The sequence below is a fragment of the Amphiura filiformis genome, chromosome 4 (genome assembly GCF_039555335.1).
Source record: "Amphiura filiformis chromosome 4, Afil_fr2py, whole genome shotgun sequence".
Classification (NCBI taxonomy): domain Eukaryota; kingdom Metazoa; phylum Echinodermata; class Ophiuroidea; order Amphilepidida; family Amphiuridae; genus Amphiura; species Amphiura filiformis.
Window position 1 is genome coordinate 61,668,629 of NC_092631.1, and position 19,698 is coordinate 61,688,326.

The following is a 19,698-nucleotide window of genomic DNA, read 5'->3' on the forward strand; positions in this document are numbered from 1 at the left end:
ACTCGCCTCATTAAGATTTCTTAACCTTTTTCTCAACTCTATTTAGTCTACCAATAAGCAGGTTCAGTCTTGATATCAAAACTCTCTTGTTCATGTTTATTTGAATTTGACCAGTTTTAATAAGTTATATAAACTAATGATGGTACCCTCCACCATAAAGCAAAATGTGAAGTAGCAAACATGATAATGATTTCAGCTTGCCCTACATTCTGAAGTTTTGCATTGCAATCATTCCGTTAGCCAGTGTATTTCAATCAATCCAACATGTTCAGTTAATTATAGTTCAATTTCAAGATAATATTAATAACCATTATTATATCAGAATTTGCATTTCATTCATTAAGTGTTGAGTCGATAGGATCCCCATCTTCTGTGACTGTCATTTGACTATAAGAGATTAAAAAAATGCAAAGAAAACAGCATCAGTTATAATGCAAAGTTTGAAATTCTTATAGAACACTTATCATTTCTCATTTCTTTACAATATAGCAATCAGAATGGTAGTTACAATTGAAATGGCAGCTATGTTGAAGTTAAGGCTACATTTCAGAATGACAATTGAAGTACTTCAAATCATGTCTGAAATGTTCTATGGAATCCATTTTGGAGGGCAGTGTTGGGATGATGAAGTATATTGCATGTGGTCTTTTCTGTCCTGGGAACTTGTTGAATCTTATTTTTTTGTTTTGCTTTAGCTATTGAACTTGAAGAATGGAGAATGAAGTTGTGACCCCATATAGTAAATTAGCAGCTTCCACTACTGCACAGGCCTATTATATAGATGTATTATGGTGACATTTTGTGGTGTTAAGTCTAGATGATATTATATTTACTAGGTTATCAGGTTCACTTTCAATCATACCAAAACCCAAGTTTGACCAGAGGCAAGACATCATAGTGTTGAGCCTCCACATGCACTGTGTGACAGTATTGGATCACCGCAAGCCCAAAACTGGTGCAACAAATTTGTTAATGGGTAGAGGGCCTATAGTGCACATGAAAAATGCTGGTATGTAGCTAAAAGCTGTGCAACATTGATGACATTCTAAATACAGGTATTGGGAAACGTGCTGGTTAACAAAACACACACAAAAAGTTATGATAGCCGCATGAAACCTTTGGCAGCAGTGGTGTGAAACTTAGGGCGTGGACGCAAGTGACCCCACCCCTGTGGCTCGGTAAATACCGGTATCGGGGGGAAAAGTGGTGGTTAAGAAAACACACACAAAAAGTTGTGATAGCCACATGAAGCCTTTGGCAGCAGTGGCGTGAAACTTTGGGGCATGGACATAAGTGACCCCACCCCTATGGCTTTGTAAATGCCGATATTGGGGGAAAGTGGTTAACAAAACACACACAAAAAGTTGTGATAGCCACATGAAGCTTTTGGCAGCAGTGGCGTGAAACTTTGGGGCGTGACGTAAGTGACCCCACCCCTATGGCTTTGTAAATGCCGGTATTGGGGGAAAGTGGTTAACAAAACACACAAAAAGTTGTGATAGCCACATGAAAATTTTGGCAGCAGTGGCATGAAACTTTGGGGCATGGACCCCACCCCTATGGCTCGAAATACCAGTACTAAATGGGTCATCATTTGTGCTGTGCATCTTCCTTTAGGCCTGTTTCAAACAAAAGTAAAATTCATTTTGTTAAAATTCATTGTGAGAGCAGGCCAGTGGAATGAATTCAATTTTGCCCAATATACCACCCAATCATACCTTGGTATCCTTTCATTGGTAGAGGACAGGATGTTGTGAACACTTGCAATCCTCTCATGTGCTATCTCATCTAGTTTGACACCCATTTCAGGATGTTCATCTACAACTGTATTGACAAGGTACAGAAAAGGAGAGTGGAACTTGTTAAGGTTAGCAACTATTTTAAACTGTTGCAATTTGGTAATTCACAACATCTTGCGAATGGTAGTGAGCTTTGGCAAAAATTGCATTGATCATTTCATAGCGAGTGTAGAATAATTCAAATATATATCACAGATATACTTTTGTAGGTCCTGTGGTTCTTATGTTGTAAAGAGGGCTGAAACAACAACTTTTGTAAAACGTACATAACTCATTAACAACAAATCAAGCAAGTTTTCAAAGTATATGATTTGTAGAATGAACTTTTGCTAAACATGAAAGTGTTATTTTTCAATAATGTATTGATTGAGATAATGAAAATCAATATTTTAGCTGCTTCACCAACAATACCACATCTACCCTTGACATGAACATGTTAAGACACAAAGTTAGTGGTCATTCTGCAGGCTCATGCTGCACCCTAATCCCAAACCACATTACCTGATTTTATGCATTTTTGGCAGCCATTTTGAAATTTCAAGATAAAGGCGACCATTTGGATTTTTTGTCAGTTGTTTAGTTGAATTTGTCATGTCAGAAACAGTAGACACCAAAATCATTGAAATTGGACAATCTTAACCATTTTAGTAAAAATGCACCTAGCCAAAGGTGTGTTGACCCTGTCATGTTTAAAGGTCGCAGAATGCAGATAGGACAAACTAAACCTTGGATTCTTTACGACTAGGCAAGTAATTTGGAATACTTTTGAAAAGAATTTGGATCATTTATAATTTTACCCTATTTGACCTTAAATGACCCCTACCAAAAAATTAATGTCTGACACTTTGAAGAGGGCTCCTAAGCCAAATGCGTTTAGTACCCTTTAGGCATGCCAAAAACAATTTCAAACGTTTGTTCCAAAGATTTGGTCACAAAAGATTAGCATTCTTCTCGTAATATAATAGCTACTTGTTTTGTAGACTTTATTTTCCATACCTTCATTGAAATCTTCTTTGTTTAGTCTGTACAAGTCGCAAGTGGTAGCAGCAGAGACAGATGCCATACGTCTGTTGTCAATAAGCAGAGAGATTTCTGAAATGGCAAGCGAACAATGTCAATGAATGAATGTGTATCAACACTGTTGATAGCTGCCCCTACACAATATCAGCAGTAGCTTAAAAATCTCCATCCATGACAATATCAACAATTTTGTGCAAATAACCCCAAAAATCACCCAAATCTTTGAATAGTTTGCAATATGGGGAAATACCAAAAAAAGATAATTCTGTTCCAGGCATTCATTTGTACAGAAAAAACTTGTTTTCTAATTTTGGTAAAATCTCGGTCGCTCGGGCCCATAGAACAGGGCTTTTTTTTACGTCGCCTAGCAGCTCTGGGTGTATATAGCAAGTTATCAAGTCTACTGGTATTGGTGTAGAGAAAAGTTGCCGTAAACAGATATTTGTGTTCTTCCATACACGTCCCACACACATAAACAGCAGCACATATATCTGCGTAACGTATGTCTGGGTAAACGGCTTCCTGATTTCAGGCTGTTTGCTTCAGGATTAATGTTGAGTAAGTTTTTACACCCCACCCCTTTCTATGTGCCAAAAACATTTTGACCCCTGGTTATACAACCAAAACTTGTTAACCCCCCCCCCTTCAGAACTCCAAAAATTGTATGCCTCTACATATTTTCAGAATATCAGCAGCAGATAACAACTTCATCCATACCCAAATCAGGAGCATATAGCTGTTTTATCAACAGAAATGTCAATAGTAGGTAGCTATTTCATCAGGGCAAATATCAGCAGTAGATAGCAACTCCATCCATGCCTAAATCAGGAGCAGATAGCTGTTTAATCATCAGAAATGTCAATAGTAGGCCGCTACTTCATCAACACAAATATATACAGTAGATAGCAACTCAATCCATGCCCAAATTAGCAGTAGATAGCTTTTTAATCAACAGAAATGTCAATAGTAAGTAGCTACTTCATCAAGACAAATATCAGCAGTAGATAGCAACTCCATCCATGCCCAAATTAGCAGTGGATAGCTTTTTAATCAACAGAAATGTCAATAGTAGGTAGCTGCTTCATCAAGACAAATATCAGCAGTAGATAGCAACTCCATCCACGCCCAAATTAGCAGTAGATAGCTGTTTAATCAACAGAAATGTCAATAGTAGGTAGCTACTTCATCAAGACAAATATCAGCAGTAGATAGCAACTCCATCCACGCCCAAATTAGCAGTAGATAGCTGTTTAATCAACAGAAATGTCAATAGTAGGTAGATGCTTCATCAAGGCAAATATCAGCAGTAGATAGCAACTCCATCCATGCCTAAATCAGGAGCAGATAGCTGTTTAATCATCCGAAATGTCAATAGTAGGTAGTTACTTCATCAACACAAATATACACAGTAGATAGCAACTTACTCAATCCATGGCCAAATTAGCAGTAGATAGCTTTTTAATCAACAGAAATGTCAATAGTAAGTAGCTACTTTATCAAGACAAATATCAGCAGTAGATAGCAACTCCATCCATGCCTAAATCAGCAGTAGATAGCTGTTTAATCAACAGAAATGTCAATAGTAGGTAGCTGCTTCATCAAGACAAATATCAGCAGTAGATAGCAACTCCATCCATGCCTAAATCAGGAGCAGATAGCTGTTTAATCATCCGAAATGTCAATAGTAGGTAGCTACTTCATCAACACAAATATACACAGTAGATAGCAACTTACTCAATCCATGGCCAAATTAGCAGTAGATAGCTTTTTAATCAACAGAAATGTCAATAGTAAGTAGCTACTTCATCAAGACAAATATCAGCAGTAGATAGCAACTCCATCCATGCCCAAATTAGCAGTGGATAGCTTTTTAATCAACAGAAATGTCAATAGTAGGTAGCTACTTCATCAAGACAAATATCAGCAGTAGATAGCAACTCCATCCATGCCCAAATTAGCAGTAGATAGCTTTTTAATCAACAGAAACGTCAATAGCAGGTAGCTACTTCATCAAGACAAATATCAGCAGTAGATAGCAACTCCATCCATGCCCAAATTAGCAACAGATGGCTGTTTAATCAACAACAATTGCAATAGCTGGTAGCTATTTCATCAGAGCAAATATCAGCAGTAGATAGCAACTCCATCCATGCCCAATTCAGCAGTAGATAGCTGTTTAATCAACAGAAATGTCAATAGTAGGTAGCTACTTCATCAAGACAAAAATCAGCAGTAGATAGCAACTCCATCGATGCCCAAATTAGCAGTGGATAGCTTTTTAATCAACAGAAATGTCAATAGTAGGTAGCTGCTTCATCAAGACAAATATCAGCAGTAGATAGCAACTCCATCCATGCCTAAATCAGGAGCAGATAGCTGTTTAATCATCCGAAATGTCAATAGTAGGCAGCTACTTCATCAACACAAATATACACAGTAGATAGCAACTTACTCAATCCATGGCCAAATTAGCAGTAGATAGCTGTTTAATCAATAGAAATGTCAATAGTAAGTAGCTACTTTATCAAGACAAATATCAGCAGTAGATAGCAACTCCATCCATGCCCAAATTAGCAGTAGATAGCATTTTAATCAACAGAAATGTCAATAGTAGGTAGCTACTTCATCAAGACAAATATCAGCAGTAGATAGCAACTCCATCCATGCCCAAATTAGCAACAGATGGCTGTTTAATCAACAAAAATTGCAATAGCAGGTAGCTATTTCATCAGGGCAAATATCAGCAGTAGATAGCAACTCCATCCATGCCCAATTCAGCAGTAGATAGCTGTTTAATCAACAGAAATGTCAATAGTAGGTAGCTACTTCATCAAGACAAATATCAGCAGTAGATAGCAACTCCATCGATGCCCAAATTAGCAGTAGATAGCTTTTTAATCAACAGAAATGTCAATAGTAGGTAGCTATGGTTGTGTACCTTTGCATTTGGTTTCAGTGTGATTTTTTGTTATATGAGATTATTAGTGTAATTTGTATTATGTAAAACTGTGTTTTTTATCTTGCTGTATATTGATGTATTGATGATGCCGGTGTGAGGTGCACCGACAGTCCCCCTTGGGGATTTTGTCGGTGGGCCTTTCACTGGTGTTAGTGTTACTCTTGCCATTCAAAAGTTGTTTGCTTGCAGCTGGTCTGCTATTTTTTGTGCATAGTATTGTTTGTATAACTCTTAAGTTAAAATCATATATTGTAAATTAAGTTTGGTAGTTTTTAAATCTGTAAAGCGCATTGAGGAATCTGAGATTCACAATGCGCTATATAAATGCTGTTTTATTATTATTATTATTATTACTTCATCAAGACAAAATATCAGCAGTAGATAGCAACTCCATCCATGCCCAAATCAGCAGTAGATAGCTGCCTAATAATCACTACTTCGCCAACACAAATGATGAGCAGCTCCATAACAATAATTGCCGGCAGCAGAGTGTTCTTGTTTTATTAACAGAAAATAATGTCATTGAGTAGTATAAATGATTGCTATTATAGCAAACACCTACTTAAGAACACATAATATCAGCATTATAAATAGATAAAACTCCATACCATGTGCCATGATATTTGTAGCAGACTGTCGGGAATGCATGCAATGAGCTGCTTCGTCAACAGAAATGTCAGTACTAGATAGCTCATATTCATAATAATGCAATTTTGGAACAATGATAATTGTCACAGCTACATCCACACAACTTCATTGTTAAGTCCATATTCTCCCAGTCTTCCGATCCTTTATCAAAACATTATACGTACCTCCAAAGTGTGAACCATCGCTCAATGAAGCAACTACCTCGCCGTCAACCTTAATCTCAACCGTGCCATGTTCGATGAAAAACATTGCCCTGCCACGACCCCCAGCTTTTATGACAGTGTCTCCCGGCAAGTACACCTCAAATTTAAGTTTCTCGATGACGTCGATGACAAAGTCAGGATCACCATCTTTCAAAAAGTCCACTTTGTTTACCAATGATTTTAAGTTGTGATGTTCGATTTCCTACATGCAAAGTAAAAAAGTAAAATTAAAAAAAATTAGTGGTTTTGTTAAGTCCATAACAGTGGCTTGGAAACATTAACATTTAAGGAAGTACGGTAGCCCGAGGTACTCACACCTCCGTCACTACAATTTCCACTGTCCTCAAAGGTGAGGAAGGAACAACTTAGGGCCATGATGTGTCGGGCTATTAAGGGAGATGCATGTTGTGTTGGTTTTAATGGGACATAAATGAATGAAATAATAAGCAAACTATATAATTTTAGGTGTATCTGCTCACGTATACTTTTAAAAGGTCCTTTCACACCAAATTGGATTAATACCGTATGTCGCCTCTTTTTACCAATCTTCAACCACTACAGGAAAATGAATGATTGTTTTTAATTTCTTCGCTCGGCATTAAATAGTTTACATCTACAATCAAAGGTAATTTTGTTTTGGGAAAAGGTGGTAATTTTTACCTATACATGAATGAGTTTAATATTTTCCCCAAAATAGCGGATTTTCAATGGTAAATGAGACATTTGAAACTTTTTTTTTAATATTTTTTTTACTACATTCACAAGACGTGTATTCAGCCGTGAAAAAAAGTGATTGTTTCAAATGTGGTGTCATTGTATGTTTTTAAATGTCTTCAGGGTAATGCACCAGTTTATCTCACAAACTTTCTCACTCATAAACTCAAACCTGCTACAGGACCCATGACACGTTCATCTTCTGATACTACTCTTCTCACCGCTCATGTCGGGAAAAATCGCATTGGAGATAAATCATTTTATGTTTCGGCACCCACACTCTGGAACAGCCTCCCAAGAATCATCAGGGAGGCATGCACACTGCCTAGTTTCAAGAAGGTTTTGAAGTCTCATTTTTATCCATCGTATTGACTCTGTTTTTGTTATTGCTTTGTTTTACGGCGCTTTGATCAAGTTGGAAAGGCGCCCTATTAAATGTTGTTTATGTATGTATGTAAAGGGGAGTAATGTTGCTATCTATTGATATGCAACATGATATAAACATGTCACAAATAATCTGAGATATAGATGCTTGAAAAAACTTTCCAAACTTTTGTTGAGGAGTTTAGCTCGTATATGCTCCTGATTTGGCTATATGGATGGAGTCGCTATCTGCTACTGCTATTCTGAAAATATATATAGAGGCATACAATTTTTGGAGTGTCTAACCTGAGCACATCATTGTTACTTACGTCAATTTGTGATGTCTGCTAAGATGCTTTACTTACCCTTCTTAGTGGTGTGGACTGTTCGTCCAATATGGCTTGTTCGTTAAAGTATTTCCGTTGATACCGATGTTCATAATACTCCAATACGCGCTTCTGTAAGCTGCATGGGACTTTACGGTAGCGCATATATTCCTTGGCTTGATTGATCTACACAGAACAAAAAAAGATAATATCAAGATCAGTCGAGGAACAAAATATTGTTTAAGGGGGTACTACACCCCTGTGGTAAATTTGTGACTATTTTTGCATTTTTCTCAAAAATTAATAACACCCTGGTAACAAAAGTTATGTATATTATTAGGGCAATGAATCTAATTACTACACTGAAATCTCAGTTAATCAAGACCAGCGGTTCAGTAAATATGACAGAAAATGAGGTACATCCTAGCCGTACCTCATTTTTTATCACAAATATTGAACCGCTTGTCTTTGGGTCACTGAAATTTCAGTGAAGTAATTGGATTTCTTGCCCTAATAATATACATAACTTTTGTTACCAGGGTGTTATCAGTTTTTGAGACAAATGCAAAAATAGTCACACATTTATTGAGGGGTGTGTGGGGGTGTAGTATACCCCCTTAACATAGCAATGGGGCAAATAAAGCACAAATCATTTCGGAAGTTAGCAAGTTTTAAATAAGCTCTCTTACCTTTTCATTATACATCCTGCCTGATGCATCGATGGATAGCAAAAGTGTTGACATGTGGCCGATAAAGAGAGCATAGAACGTGGCACCAAGCATCATGCTGATGGTGGTAGTCCACATCTCGGTCACATTCATTGGTGGGAAACGTCCGAAACCAATGCTCAACATATGGCAGATAGCTTTGAAGAATGACCACGAATATTGGGTCCATTTGTCGGCGTTCTAGAAACGATTGAAATTATCATGAGAATCAGGTAAATAATAGTTTGATAATCTAGGACGACATTTTAGTTCCATGCCATAACTTATGTTATAATATGATAATATAATAATTATAATGTCCATAGTTGGACAAAAAATAAAATGTAAAGTTGCGCAAACTTGACCAAAGCTTTACCATTTTTTCTTGTTACGGTATACTTTGTGTAATCTTTAGACTGCTTTGGGCATCCTCGTATAATTTGTAGCAACTTTGTATAACTTTTCACAAATTTAAGCACATTTTTGCAATTGTATACAACTTTGAAAAACTGCACACAAAGTTTAAACAAGTGCAACTTAAAACTTAACGCAACTTTGGTATTTTTGGTAGTTTTTGTCCAACTTTTTTTTTGCTTGTGACATTAACTTACAGCCGTCCTCCACCATTTATATACAAGTGAATACAGAACGTACGTATAGGTTAGGGTCATTTAATCTGGCAAAGGTGAGTATCAATTCGGTATCACAAGATGATTTAAGAAGTTGTTAAAACTGCTCGAAGATAGAAAGCCTAACTTCAATTTGCCCAAACTGAAAAAAGTAGCAACAAATTATTGTCTAGTATAAAATTTTTATAGGCCTAATAGGTACTTGCTATGCATAATTGAACGAGCCAGGTGTAGACCGGAATCCTGTGTCCTACTTATCAAGTTTATCCCATTTCCAAGCGGTGCTAATTGCAATGCTCATGTAGGGCCTACTCGAATCGGAGTAGGCCCTACTAGTCACAAGGTCTCAGCACACTTTACCTGTAAGCCATTGATGACTACCCAACTATCATTAGGGAAATCTTGCATAAATGGAATCAGAAATTGAATGCAACCATTCCAATGCGATAACACCAGAGCTACTAGAACCAAGTTGACGATTCGGATCACGGCACCCTCGATGTTCAAGATCTGTTGGAAGAGGCGCGGGAAAAATAAGTTCAGTTTAGTATAGGAATATTTCAATTATACATATTATGCAATCAATAATTGTGAAATATCAAATATTTGTCATAGTTCTAAATTTAACAATATTTTCAAACACATAACCTTATAAAATTTCGTTAAACAGGTGCGCGGCATGGTATTAAAAAAATCAGGATGGGTGGCTTTGCGCACGTCACTAACTTGAGTGCTCAAATTTCGGCATTTTGTGATCCAAAGCCTCATCCCCACTTTTCTCGAAAAAAGTTGAGATTTTTATACCACTGAAAACCTCTAGCTACATGATGTTTATCTACAAAAAATTTCTTGCAAATTAATTCGTTTAGCTAAAATATCGTCCAATTTGAATTACGTCCTGGTACACCAGAACGAAATTACAACAATAACCTATGGCGCTGTATAATACACGTACATACTCATGCATAACTCGCAAAACGCAAAATCGGAATCAATTACTGAAATTTAAGGAATATGTTTTTTTTAGTTGATATCTACTGAAAAATGTCATAAACAGAGGATGCTAGGATCACGAAATACTCCTTTAAAGGCCCATAGTGAATTTCAAATGAAGACAATATGACGGGTAGCTGATTCGTGGAACGAAATGAAATCTTTGATAACAATTCGTTATCAGTTCTTCATAGTGCCGTAACCATCAACCGTCCCTATCCTGACTGTAGAGGGCGATATCATGGGCCCTGTTCCCAGACAAACGAGTGGTATGTCTATGGCCCTGTTTGGGTCTAGTCAGTCTCCGCGCTCAGCGAATCGCGAAATGCACATTATGTCGTCAGTATGCAGAACTGATCACGATTAGGTAATCATACTTACCTCTTCTAATCGGTGTACATAGCGGAGGAGTCTCGCCAGACGAAGAAGCCGTAAAATGCTGAGTACTTTGGCTAATCTGCACAAATTTGGCAAAATCGGAGCTTTTTAGGTAGAATGTATGGTACACAGCAAACAGTTCTTGAACGTTTATCCAAAGCGTTTTAATACCATTTAAAAGTAGGTTCATATAGTCATGAAAACGTTTTCACAACGTTATTGTGAGCAAACATTTTTGCAAAATATTTTGCCAACACTTTTAAGTATAACTTTTAAAAATAACATTCTGCATAGAATGTGTTGCAGCAAGTTTTCAAAAATGAGTTTTCAAAAATGTTTTTGAATGTTATTAAAACGTTTTTATATCTTTTATAATCCGAAATTTAGGCCTAAACGTATTTTGTAAAACGTTGTAATGAAAGTGATTTTTTAAACAAATAAATATCGTAGTGGGAACGGAAATGGTGCTTCTGGGTAGTATAGTTTAGATTCATGCGTTTCATATTAGTTTCAAGGAATCTGGCCATTAACGTATAGCACAAAGGAAAATCACAGTTTTACATAATAACGGTTAATTAAAATGAAAGCCATTATTTGGGGCTAATTATTGCATCAACCGGCTAACTTGGTTAGCAGTTACAAATTGAAAAACAACATACTTTCATGGGGTAGGCCTACTTTGTCCGATTTGCCGCACCTCAACGGGTTTTAGAATAACATAATTTTGCTTTGTTTATAACAGAGTCTGTAATCGTCAAGTTTTATTCCCAGGCCATGCGCCACGATTCTTTCCACCAACAATCGTGGAAAAAAAGTACTTCGAACGCTGGCACACTCTGTCAGAATTCCGTGCAGAATTTCTTATGATCATGGAAATGACGTACGACATCTACAACATTGAATTACCCTTCCCCTCTCCTCATCAACAGCTATCAACCAATGCACTGCGTGTCAAAAATTGCCGTGATAGTACGGCGAATCCTCTCGTTTTTCAAAAGCTACGCATGGCGATTTTGTTCGAGATAGGCCGAGCGACTCAGGCTAAGCATACCATTTACATGATATGAGATACCATAGCCCTGCCATAGAGCCTGCCGCTTAGTTTCTATTCTACGATTTGCGCATGGTGTTACTATTATAGAAAATTCGATTTGTTTTCAGGTAAAACGCAGGCTTTGTTTCCAGTACACTAACTCGAAAAGCAATACACTAATTAGCGGGGCCTTGCTGTTTGCTGTGGATATCTTTAACTGCATTTTATAAGTAAAGATTTTGAAATCCAAAGTAAAAATTGAGATATATTCAACTATTTGAGAAATGAATTATACAAAGCAGGGGCGGCGGAACGATTTTGAAAGTGGGGGGGGGGCAGTCTGAGTAAAAAATAAAAATAATGGCCGCGCGCCATCGCGTCGCGCTTGCGCGATGCAGGGGGGTGTCTGAGGGGATGTGCCCCCCTCAGAAGTGAGAAACTTTTGCAAAATGAAGGCCCAATTTAAGCCATTTGGTGGACCATTCTGGCACTATTATTGTGTACAATTTTAGTTTGAAAAATCCGAAAATGGGTTAAATGAAGGCCCAAATTGAAGCGAATGAAGCCATTCGTGGATAAGTTTTCACTATAGGCCTAATTGTATAAATTATTGCTTTTAGTGTTGGGTGTCCTAATACAGGGGAGTTGGAAAATTTTGCAAAATGAAGGTCCAATTGAAGCCATTTTGTGCATAATTTTTACACTTTCTTTAAGCATGTTTTAAAGGTCTAGAATAGAGACATGTTACACACAGCACATTATGGGTTAAAAGTGGGGAGGCCAGGTCCCCCCAGTCAAAAAAGTGGAGGGTTCACTGGCCCCCCTGCCCCCCTGCCCCCCCCCGGTTCCGCCGCCCTTGATACAAAGGAACCCGTGTAAAATCCAGCTGCTGTATCTATAATACAATGTACATTTAGGCCTATCGACTTTCTTTATCTGCGTCAATAAATAGAATATGGATTTCAATCGAATTGAATACATGTCTCCATTTTGAGTTTGTACTCCACCTCTGAGCGACAAAGCGATCGATTTCTAGCCAATCAGATACGGTAGGCCTCCTTTTCTTGCGTTCGGTGAAATACCAATCGCCCGTCGCTCACAAACGTAGTATTAAGTTTATATTTATAACACTGGCTGTTGACACTGTGCAATGTTGGAACACATTGGGAAACCGCTAAAGACATGGGCATTTTCTCAAGACTGCACGAGGGAGAGGGTGACAGTTTTCCGTTCTTTACACGGAAGCGTTCCCAGACTTATTTCCAAGATTGCAGGTTTTCGGACTTCGATGGTGCTATTCCATTCACACAAAAAAACACCTTACATTAACCTACTGTTGATATTTGTGTTGATAAAGTAGCTATATAATATAGGCCTACTGACAAACATTGAATTAAAACTGGCGCCATTTTTAATTAGAATTCTTTTTCATTCATATTTTCACTAAATACTCTTCATTTTCATTCATATTTTCACTAAATACTCTAGTCTTAGAAAGACGGTCTTTCAGAATATGCAACAACAATTATTTCAAACAGACTTTTCAACTTTGCGAAAATAACCTTTGAAATTGGGTAAAGTTGTTTTTGGACCATCCTGTACACATAGGTAAAATATGCTATAAAGAGGGCAAAAAACGACAGGTGTGGGGAATAGTTTAGTTTTAGATTGACAAATATCTGAATGTCCCTTTAACATGTTTAATCATTTATTAATCATAAATAAATTCAGAGAAGATGCAGAGAAGATGTTATACATCTTTTCTGTTTATAACATCTCTGATAAATTATATAGGCCTACGAATTATTTTACCTTAGGACACGTAGAGTGAGAGCGGTCGAGTCATACTCTGGATGTACATCGTCACTTTGGTCATTTTGCATGAACAAGTAGATGTAGTCAAATGGGAATGACGACACAAAATCAATGATGAACCAACTTTTGAAGTAGTGAGCGACTATCTTGCCTCGCTCTAACACAACCTGTGAGGAAGCGTATAGAAGTGAAGTTATTTTAAATACGTTTGGCTAACCAAAGCAAAGGTTTTGAGCAGGGGCGTAACCAGACCTGACCTTCCGGGGGGGGGGGGGGGCAAGATTGAAAAATTTCCCAATTCTTGACCAAAAGTCGCGAGCGGCTTGCCGCGGAGCGTTAAACGGGTGGGGTCCAAAATGCACTGTCATGGGACAGCTTCCTGGACTTCCTTTACTTTCACAGCCCAACATTTGGCATCCAGGACAAACAAAATCTGTGAGAATGCACACAAGATCCTTGCACAGATGATAAAACGGTGCTGCTTTCTGCTTTTCATACACTTTTTTCATGAAACAGGGCTGGGCTGTGAATGTGGTCCAGGAAGCTGTCCCATGTCAATGCATTTTGCTGTTGTGTCAGTTGGATAACTGCTTGGTTACTGACATGTGTTAAGAATAGAGTATTGAAGTAAATCTGTGTGTAATTTTGGTTCAATTTGATGGACAGGATTTCAAGATATGACCTTGTGAAAAATTATAAGTTTCTTTTTGAGCTCAGTTTAGAAACGGCCATGCACGTGAAATAGGGAAATAACAAAAACCAACCGCACAGTGTAAAAGCTACGGAGCGAAAACTGTAAGAGCCATAATAAGCTAAGGGATTGTGTCAATCAGATGATGGGCGTGTTTAATCGCCAGCGAAGTGGCTACATAACTCCCTGGTAACTGGATCACGCGACTTTTGGAATATTGATATGCCATAGACTTTGTGTTGCGATCATTTCGATCGTGGTGCAGAGTAAGGGATGAAAACAAAACTCGACCGGCGGTTGACCGCCGGTTCTGCCCGGTTTCCATTGTTTAGAACAATAGAAACCGAACGACCCGGTTAACCGCCGCGCCGGTCGAGTTTTGATTTCATCCCTAAATAAGGAAGCAGGTCATGATGATCGGCCTTTCAGTTAAACAGTCAAAACCAAAATCACTGCGATATTAACCATAAATCTTACCTCGTTTCCATTATAAATAACTCCGGTGAAGAAGTTGAGTATAATATCGGTTATAAAAAGACTATCCATGATGCAGTTAATCACCGTCCATTGCAAGAAAAAAGGAACTACTGAAGAAAGCAATGTTAACAGGCAGGATAGCCAATGTTATGCCCATCAGTAACACCATGAAGAGATCCCAATACCACCTGCAAACATACAAACAAACAAATTGATCAAGTAAAAACGCGTCTTTGGTTGTTAACAAGGAAGTTTTTAACATTTACCATCATGTTTACCTGCCGGGGGGCACTTAACACATATGACCATACGGTATGGTATTTCGCAGCTCCGAAAGACCTCTTCAGCTATAAAAGACCCCTTAAGTTGTTCATTCCTCACATTTCTGGGGTTTTTTTCAGGTGATTTTCAACCATGCAGAAAACCAAGAAAGACCATTGATTTTGACTGCTTGGTATCCAAAAGACACCCTTTAAACCGGTATGCCGCCAGGCAACTTCGGGGGAACATTATAACCACCAAAAATCATGATATAGGGCCTACCCCCCCCCTCCCCGGATTACGTACCTGGTTAAGGTTCTGCGTTAAATTTAAATTTAAATTTTGATTAACCTTTTCATATGACCTACACCAGGGGCATACACTGCCCGATGTGGCCCGAAGCGCAATTCCGGGTAGTTTTAGGCCTAGGCCTATTTACTTACCTAAAATTGCTGAATGGATGAATAACAAACTTTGTAATGCTCAGTTGTCTAGCCTGTTCTGCTTTCAATGCTTTATCACTGCGATAGATTTTCTTGACAAAGTCTTTGTCGGAGGCATGAAAGACATGTTCTATGGTAGGCCTAAATACACTTGATCTTCGTCCGGTGCGAATTTTCTCATCTTTCTTGACCACCTCTTCCCAGTCTGGCACGGCCGCGCTGTAACCACAGTTACGTGGCGTATTCTGGACCTCTGATATAGAAGAAAAGGGCGGAAAGACTTTAACACGATGAAAGGTGAATTTAAAGCCATAATGTACGTTTTCCATCACATTTGAATTTTTTTATTCTTTTGTTATTTGCTATCTAGAGTGATTTTAACCCCGAATTGCCCCGATAATAGGCCACACTTGACTTATAATTTGTTGTTTTTACGGGATAACCGGAAAATTGGCTGCCAGTGGTACTTTTACGTGGACCAGTAAAATTACGGAATTTAAATTTTACTTTCAGTGTGTTTAAGCAGGATTAAGTGGGAGTTTAGTGATAGCTAGTGATACACATGGGTTTGTAGTATTACATGTAGGTGGGTGTGGAGGTAGGTACATGTAGGTGGTTCTAATCACAAAAAGGTGGTTTGATTACGGCTGGTCCCCGTAAAACTATTGCGGGAAATTTCGAAATACGGGCGTATGTTAATTTACGATCAATTTTACAGTGTACCACTTTACACATGTGACATGACTGCCCTTACACATGACTGTATTGTGATCACTTATTGAAACTCGCCTGTTGTGTAAAGCGTTAATATGATGCCGGATCAGTGACCAATTTAATGGCGGAACCCCTTTGTTCAAAACAATGGTACCACTTTTATGAATAGCCTGTCGTAAAATCAAATCGGCATCAAAGGAACAAAGCATTACGTAATCTATTGCCGCTCCTTTCTACCTCCTTGCTTGCAAAACAACAAAGCGTGTGGTTGGGAAAAGATTTCAGCAGAAGTGTTGAAAGCAGGAGGACCCATGTTGAAACAAATGTTGTTGAAGATCATCAACACCGCCTGGGTTGAAGGAAAAATCCCTGAAGACTGAAGTAAAGGTCTAATAACCCCTGTATACAAAAAGGGCGACAAACTGGACCCAGCCAACTACAGAGCTATTACCCTCCTGTCAATCCCGGAAAAGTATTCTGTAGGATGGTTATTAACTGAATACAGCAGACTGTAGATAACCATCTGAGTGAGGAACAGTGATGGATGCGGTATTTACAGTACGCCAAATCTATGAAAAGGCTAAAGAAAGACGCATTCCAATACACTGGAACTTTACTTCAAAGCAGCATTTGACATCATATGGATGGAGGCCCTTTGGAAATGTCTGCGATCAGTAGGAGTAGACACCAAACTGGTGAACGTCATTGCAAAAATGTATGAGCAAACCAAATGCTCATTTGTGGTAAATGGAAAGATCACCGATTGGTTTGAAGTCCTAGTTGGTGTTAGACAGGGATGTCTTCTCTCACCATGCCTCTTCAATCTATATCTGGAGTTTGTCATGATAAAGGACATCCAAAATCTAGGCTCAGGTGTGCAGATGGGTGACATGTGCATTAACAACATCCGATATGCAGATGACACCACACTCATGGATATGGACTTTGAGAACCTGCAAATCTCCACTAATGAATTGGAAAAAGCATGCAGCAGCTGGGGAATGAAAATTAACCCAACAAAATGCAAGATCATGTCTGACGATCCAAGAGATATCATGCTGAACCAATGCCCATTGACAAAGTAAATAACTTTGTCTTTCTGGGTAGCAGTGTGCCCTCAGTAGAAGAGGATATTAAACGTCGCACAAAGTTGGCAACCTGGGCATTTGGTAGATTGAAAAATACCATCTGGTTTAACCACCAGTTTGCTGAAAGTAAGGATCTATACCAGTCCCTCATCCTCCCTATTGCCACCTATGGGTCAGAATCATGGGCGCTACGTGAATCCGATCGACGCAGACTGGATGTCTTTGAAATGCGATGCCTTATAGGGCAATGCTTGGTGTTTCCCTACTTGACAAAATCCGCAACAATTCCATCAGACAGAGTCTCAACATCACTAGCTCCATCAATGATGTTATCTGCCGGAGACGTTTGAAATGGGCTGGGCACATCTTCAGGATGCCTCTACCCCGGGGCCTCTACATCGGCGTCCCCACCAAGCTTATACATTAATGACTTCAGCAAGAAAAGACCACCAGGTCGTCCACCAACCAGATGGAAGGACCAAATTCAGAGGGACCTGGACACAAGCAACAGACAGAACTGAATGGAGGAGGATTACTCGGCAGAGCGCAAAGGGCCACGCCGGCCTGCGCATATAAGTCAAGTATAAGTAAGTCAAAAGCGAAAATGACCACTTGTTTACAAAAGGCTAGAATAAAAGATTGGTCACACCTGACATGGGAGGCTAACACTTCAGAATAACAATTAATGACATATATGAAAAAGGATATACGGAAACAGAAACTGAAAAGATAAAAAGACCCCATGTTTACCGTTTTGCGGTTTCGGACACAACTCAACATCAGGCAATGTCCCTCCTTCAGTTTCGTCGACAATTATTGTTTTATCCAGCAGCTGTTCTTTGACGCCTCCTGCAACTTCAGTGCGATGCAATTCTATCTGTTGCACCGGTGGCAATCTACTGGCTGCTGCGGGTGTGATTTTGGTAAGACCCCCATGTCCTGTGGTTGCAGTTCTGCGTTTGTTTCCCGCAGGCATTGTAGGGGCTGGTCTTTAGCTCGCCCTGAAGTCTGAATGAGTGGAGCATTGGGTTATGTAGGCTAAATCATGTCGCTAATATTTGCCTACAATTTATTTAGAGAAACGAAAATAGTATAAGTAGGCCTATAATAGGCCTACATCATCTGTTTTTGCATCTTTACCGGTACCGCGGTATTGTAAGCGTAGGCCTACATTATAATGTGCGATGGTATCATGGTAACCGATGCGTCACGCTCGCGGTTGCTCAGAGAGTGCCTCGCGTAAATCCTAAGAAGGCGCGAGCACGCCGCTGCAGATTTCTAGCGGGACACCCGCGCTTCGCGCGTGTCCCCGCTAGATGAGTAAATGGGAGCATTCACTAAAACAGGAGGAATAACTGAACAGGTAGAGTCATTGAAAAGGTCAATTTTATTTATCTGAACCTGACCCTCCTTCCCGGGGGGGGCACTCGCATTCCCCAGCTATACGGGGATGTGCCGCGGCGACGACCCCCTTTTTCAGAGCCGCTAGCCGTTCCTTAGACCCACTAAATTCATTTATTGCCGCTCTTGAAGCCCAAAAATTTTTCTAGCCGTTCCATAGACTCTCAGATCCGATCTCCGCTCTCATTGGCATTTTGATTGGCGTGTTTTCTGTCCTACTATTTCGAGCCCAAAAGCTTCAAAGGGAATTTTCAATCAATTTCTTCCCCATAGCATTGAAACACATTGTAAGGAATAAGGTGGATTTTGGGCGGGATTTTGGGCTCCTTGTACTTTGTAGTAGTGGCAACACTGGTTGGTTGATTGTAAACAGTGATTGCAGCACTGCCGGCCGGCGAGTGCCGAGGCCTTCAGCTGATAAACATTTTGCTGGAAATAAATGATTTTGAGATCTCTTTTGGGAATAAAATTGCCAAATATAAGGAAAAGTACCGTACCTCAAATAATTATGTACACGTCCTTGCAGCTGGCCATAACAGTGAATTAAAAGGTAATTTACGATCTACTGATTTAGTGCCAATAGTGGAATGGTTGTCAAATTCTGCACACTTCACTCAATCGTCTCATGTATGCATGACAGTTCAATGTAGCCTAAATGTTTTTCTTTAGTAATTACGGCACTGAAAAAATATTTTTGTGGGTTTGTTTTTATGGTGGGCTTAATATGTAATGCTGCTCGCTGCTGCTATAATTATAAGTAAGCTATAGGTAGGCTAGGTCTGCAGGGTCTAGTAATTTTGATCCGAATGCTGTTTTGCTTTGCTGAGATTTCCATCGTAGGCCACCCCAGACCAATTTTACATTAATGATTTTCTTGATCAAAGTGAAATCGATTCCTTCAAAAATCTGTGGCAAAAACGTAACGAAATTGAGCCCTGGTTTGGCCTGCATGGTTTAGTTCCGAGACCCCATTTTCAGATTTTGGCGGCTGATCAGTTCCCAAGACCCCCCTTTTTGGCTGGTTAATTAGTTCCCG

At 39.1% G+C, this 19,698-nt stretch overlaps 1 protein-coding gene across 1 annotated transcript; it reads right to left on the bottom strand.

Moving 5' to 3' along the window:
- Positions 1–63: 63 nt before the first annotated feature.
- Positions 64–18,237, bottom strand: LOC140150308 (potassium/sodium hyperpolarization-activated cyclic nucleotide-gated channel 2-like). The gene is given in 13 exon segments (XM_072172316.1): positions 64–387; positions 1,719–1,824; positions 2,796–2,891; positions 6,591–6,831; positions 8,072–8,218; positions 8,722–8,940; positions 9,729–9,878; positions 10,743–10,818; positions 13,585–13,754; positions 14,756–14,857; positions 14,859–14,943; positions 15,460–15,712; positions 18,012–18,237. Coding segments are annotated over 13 exon segments (1,926 nt in total). The 3' UTR covers positions 64–332.
- Between the last annotated feature and the right edge of the window lie 1,461 nt (positions 18,238–19,698).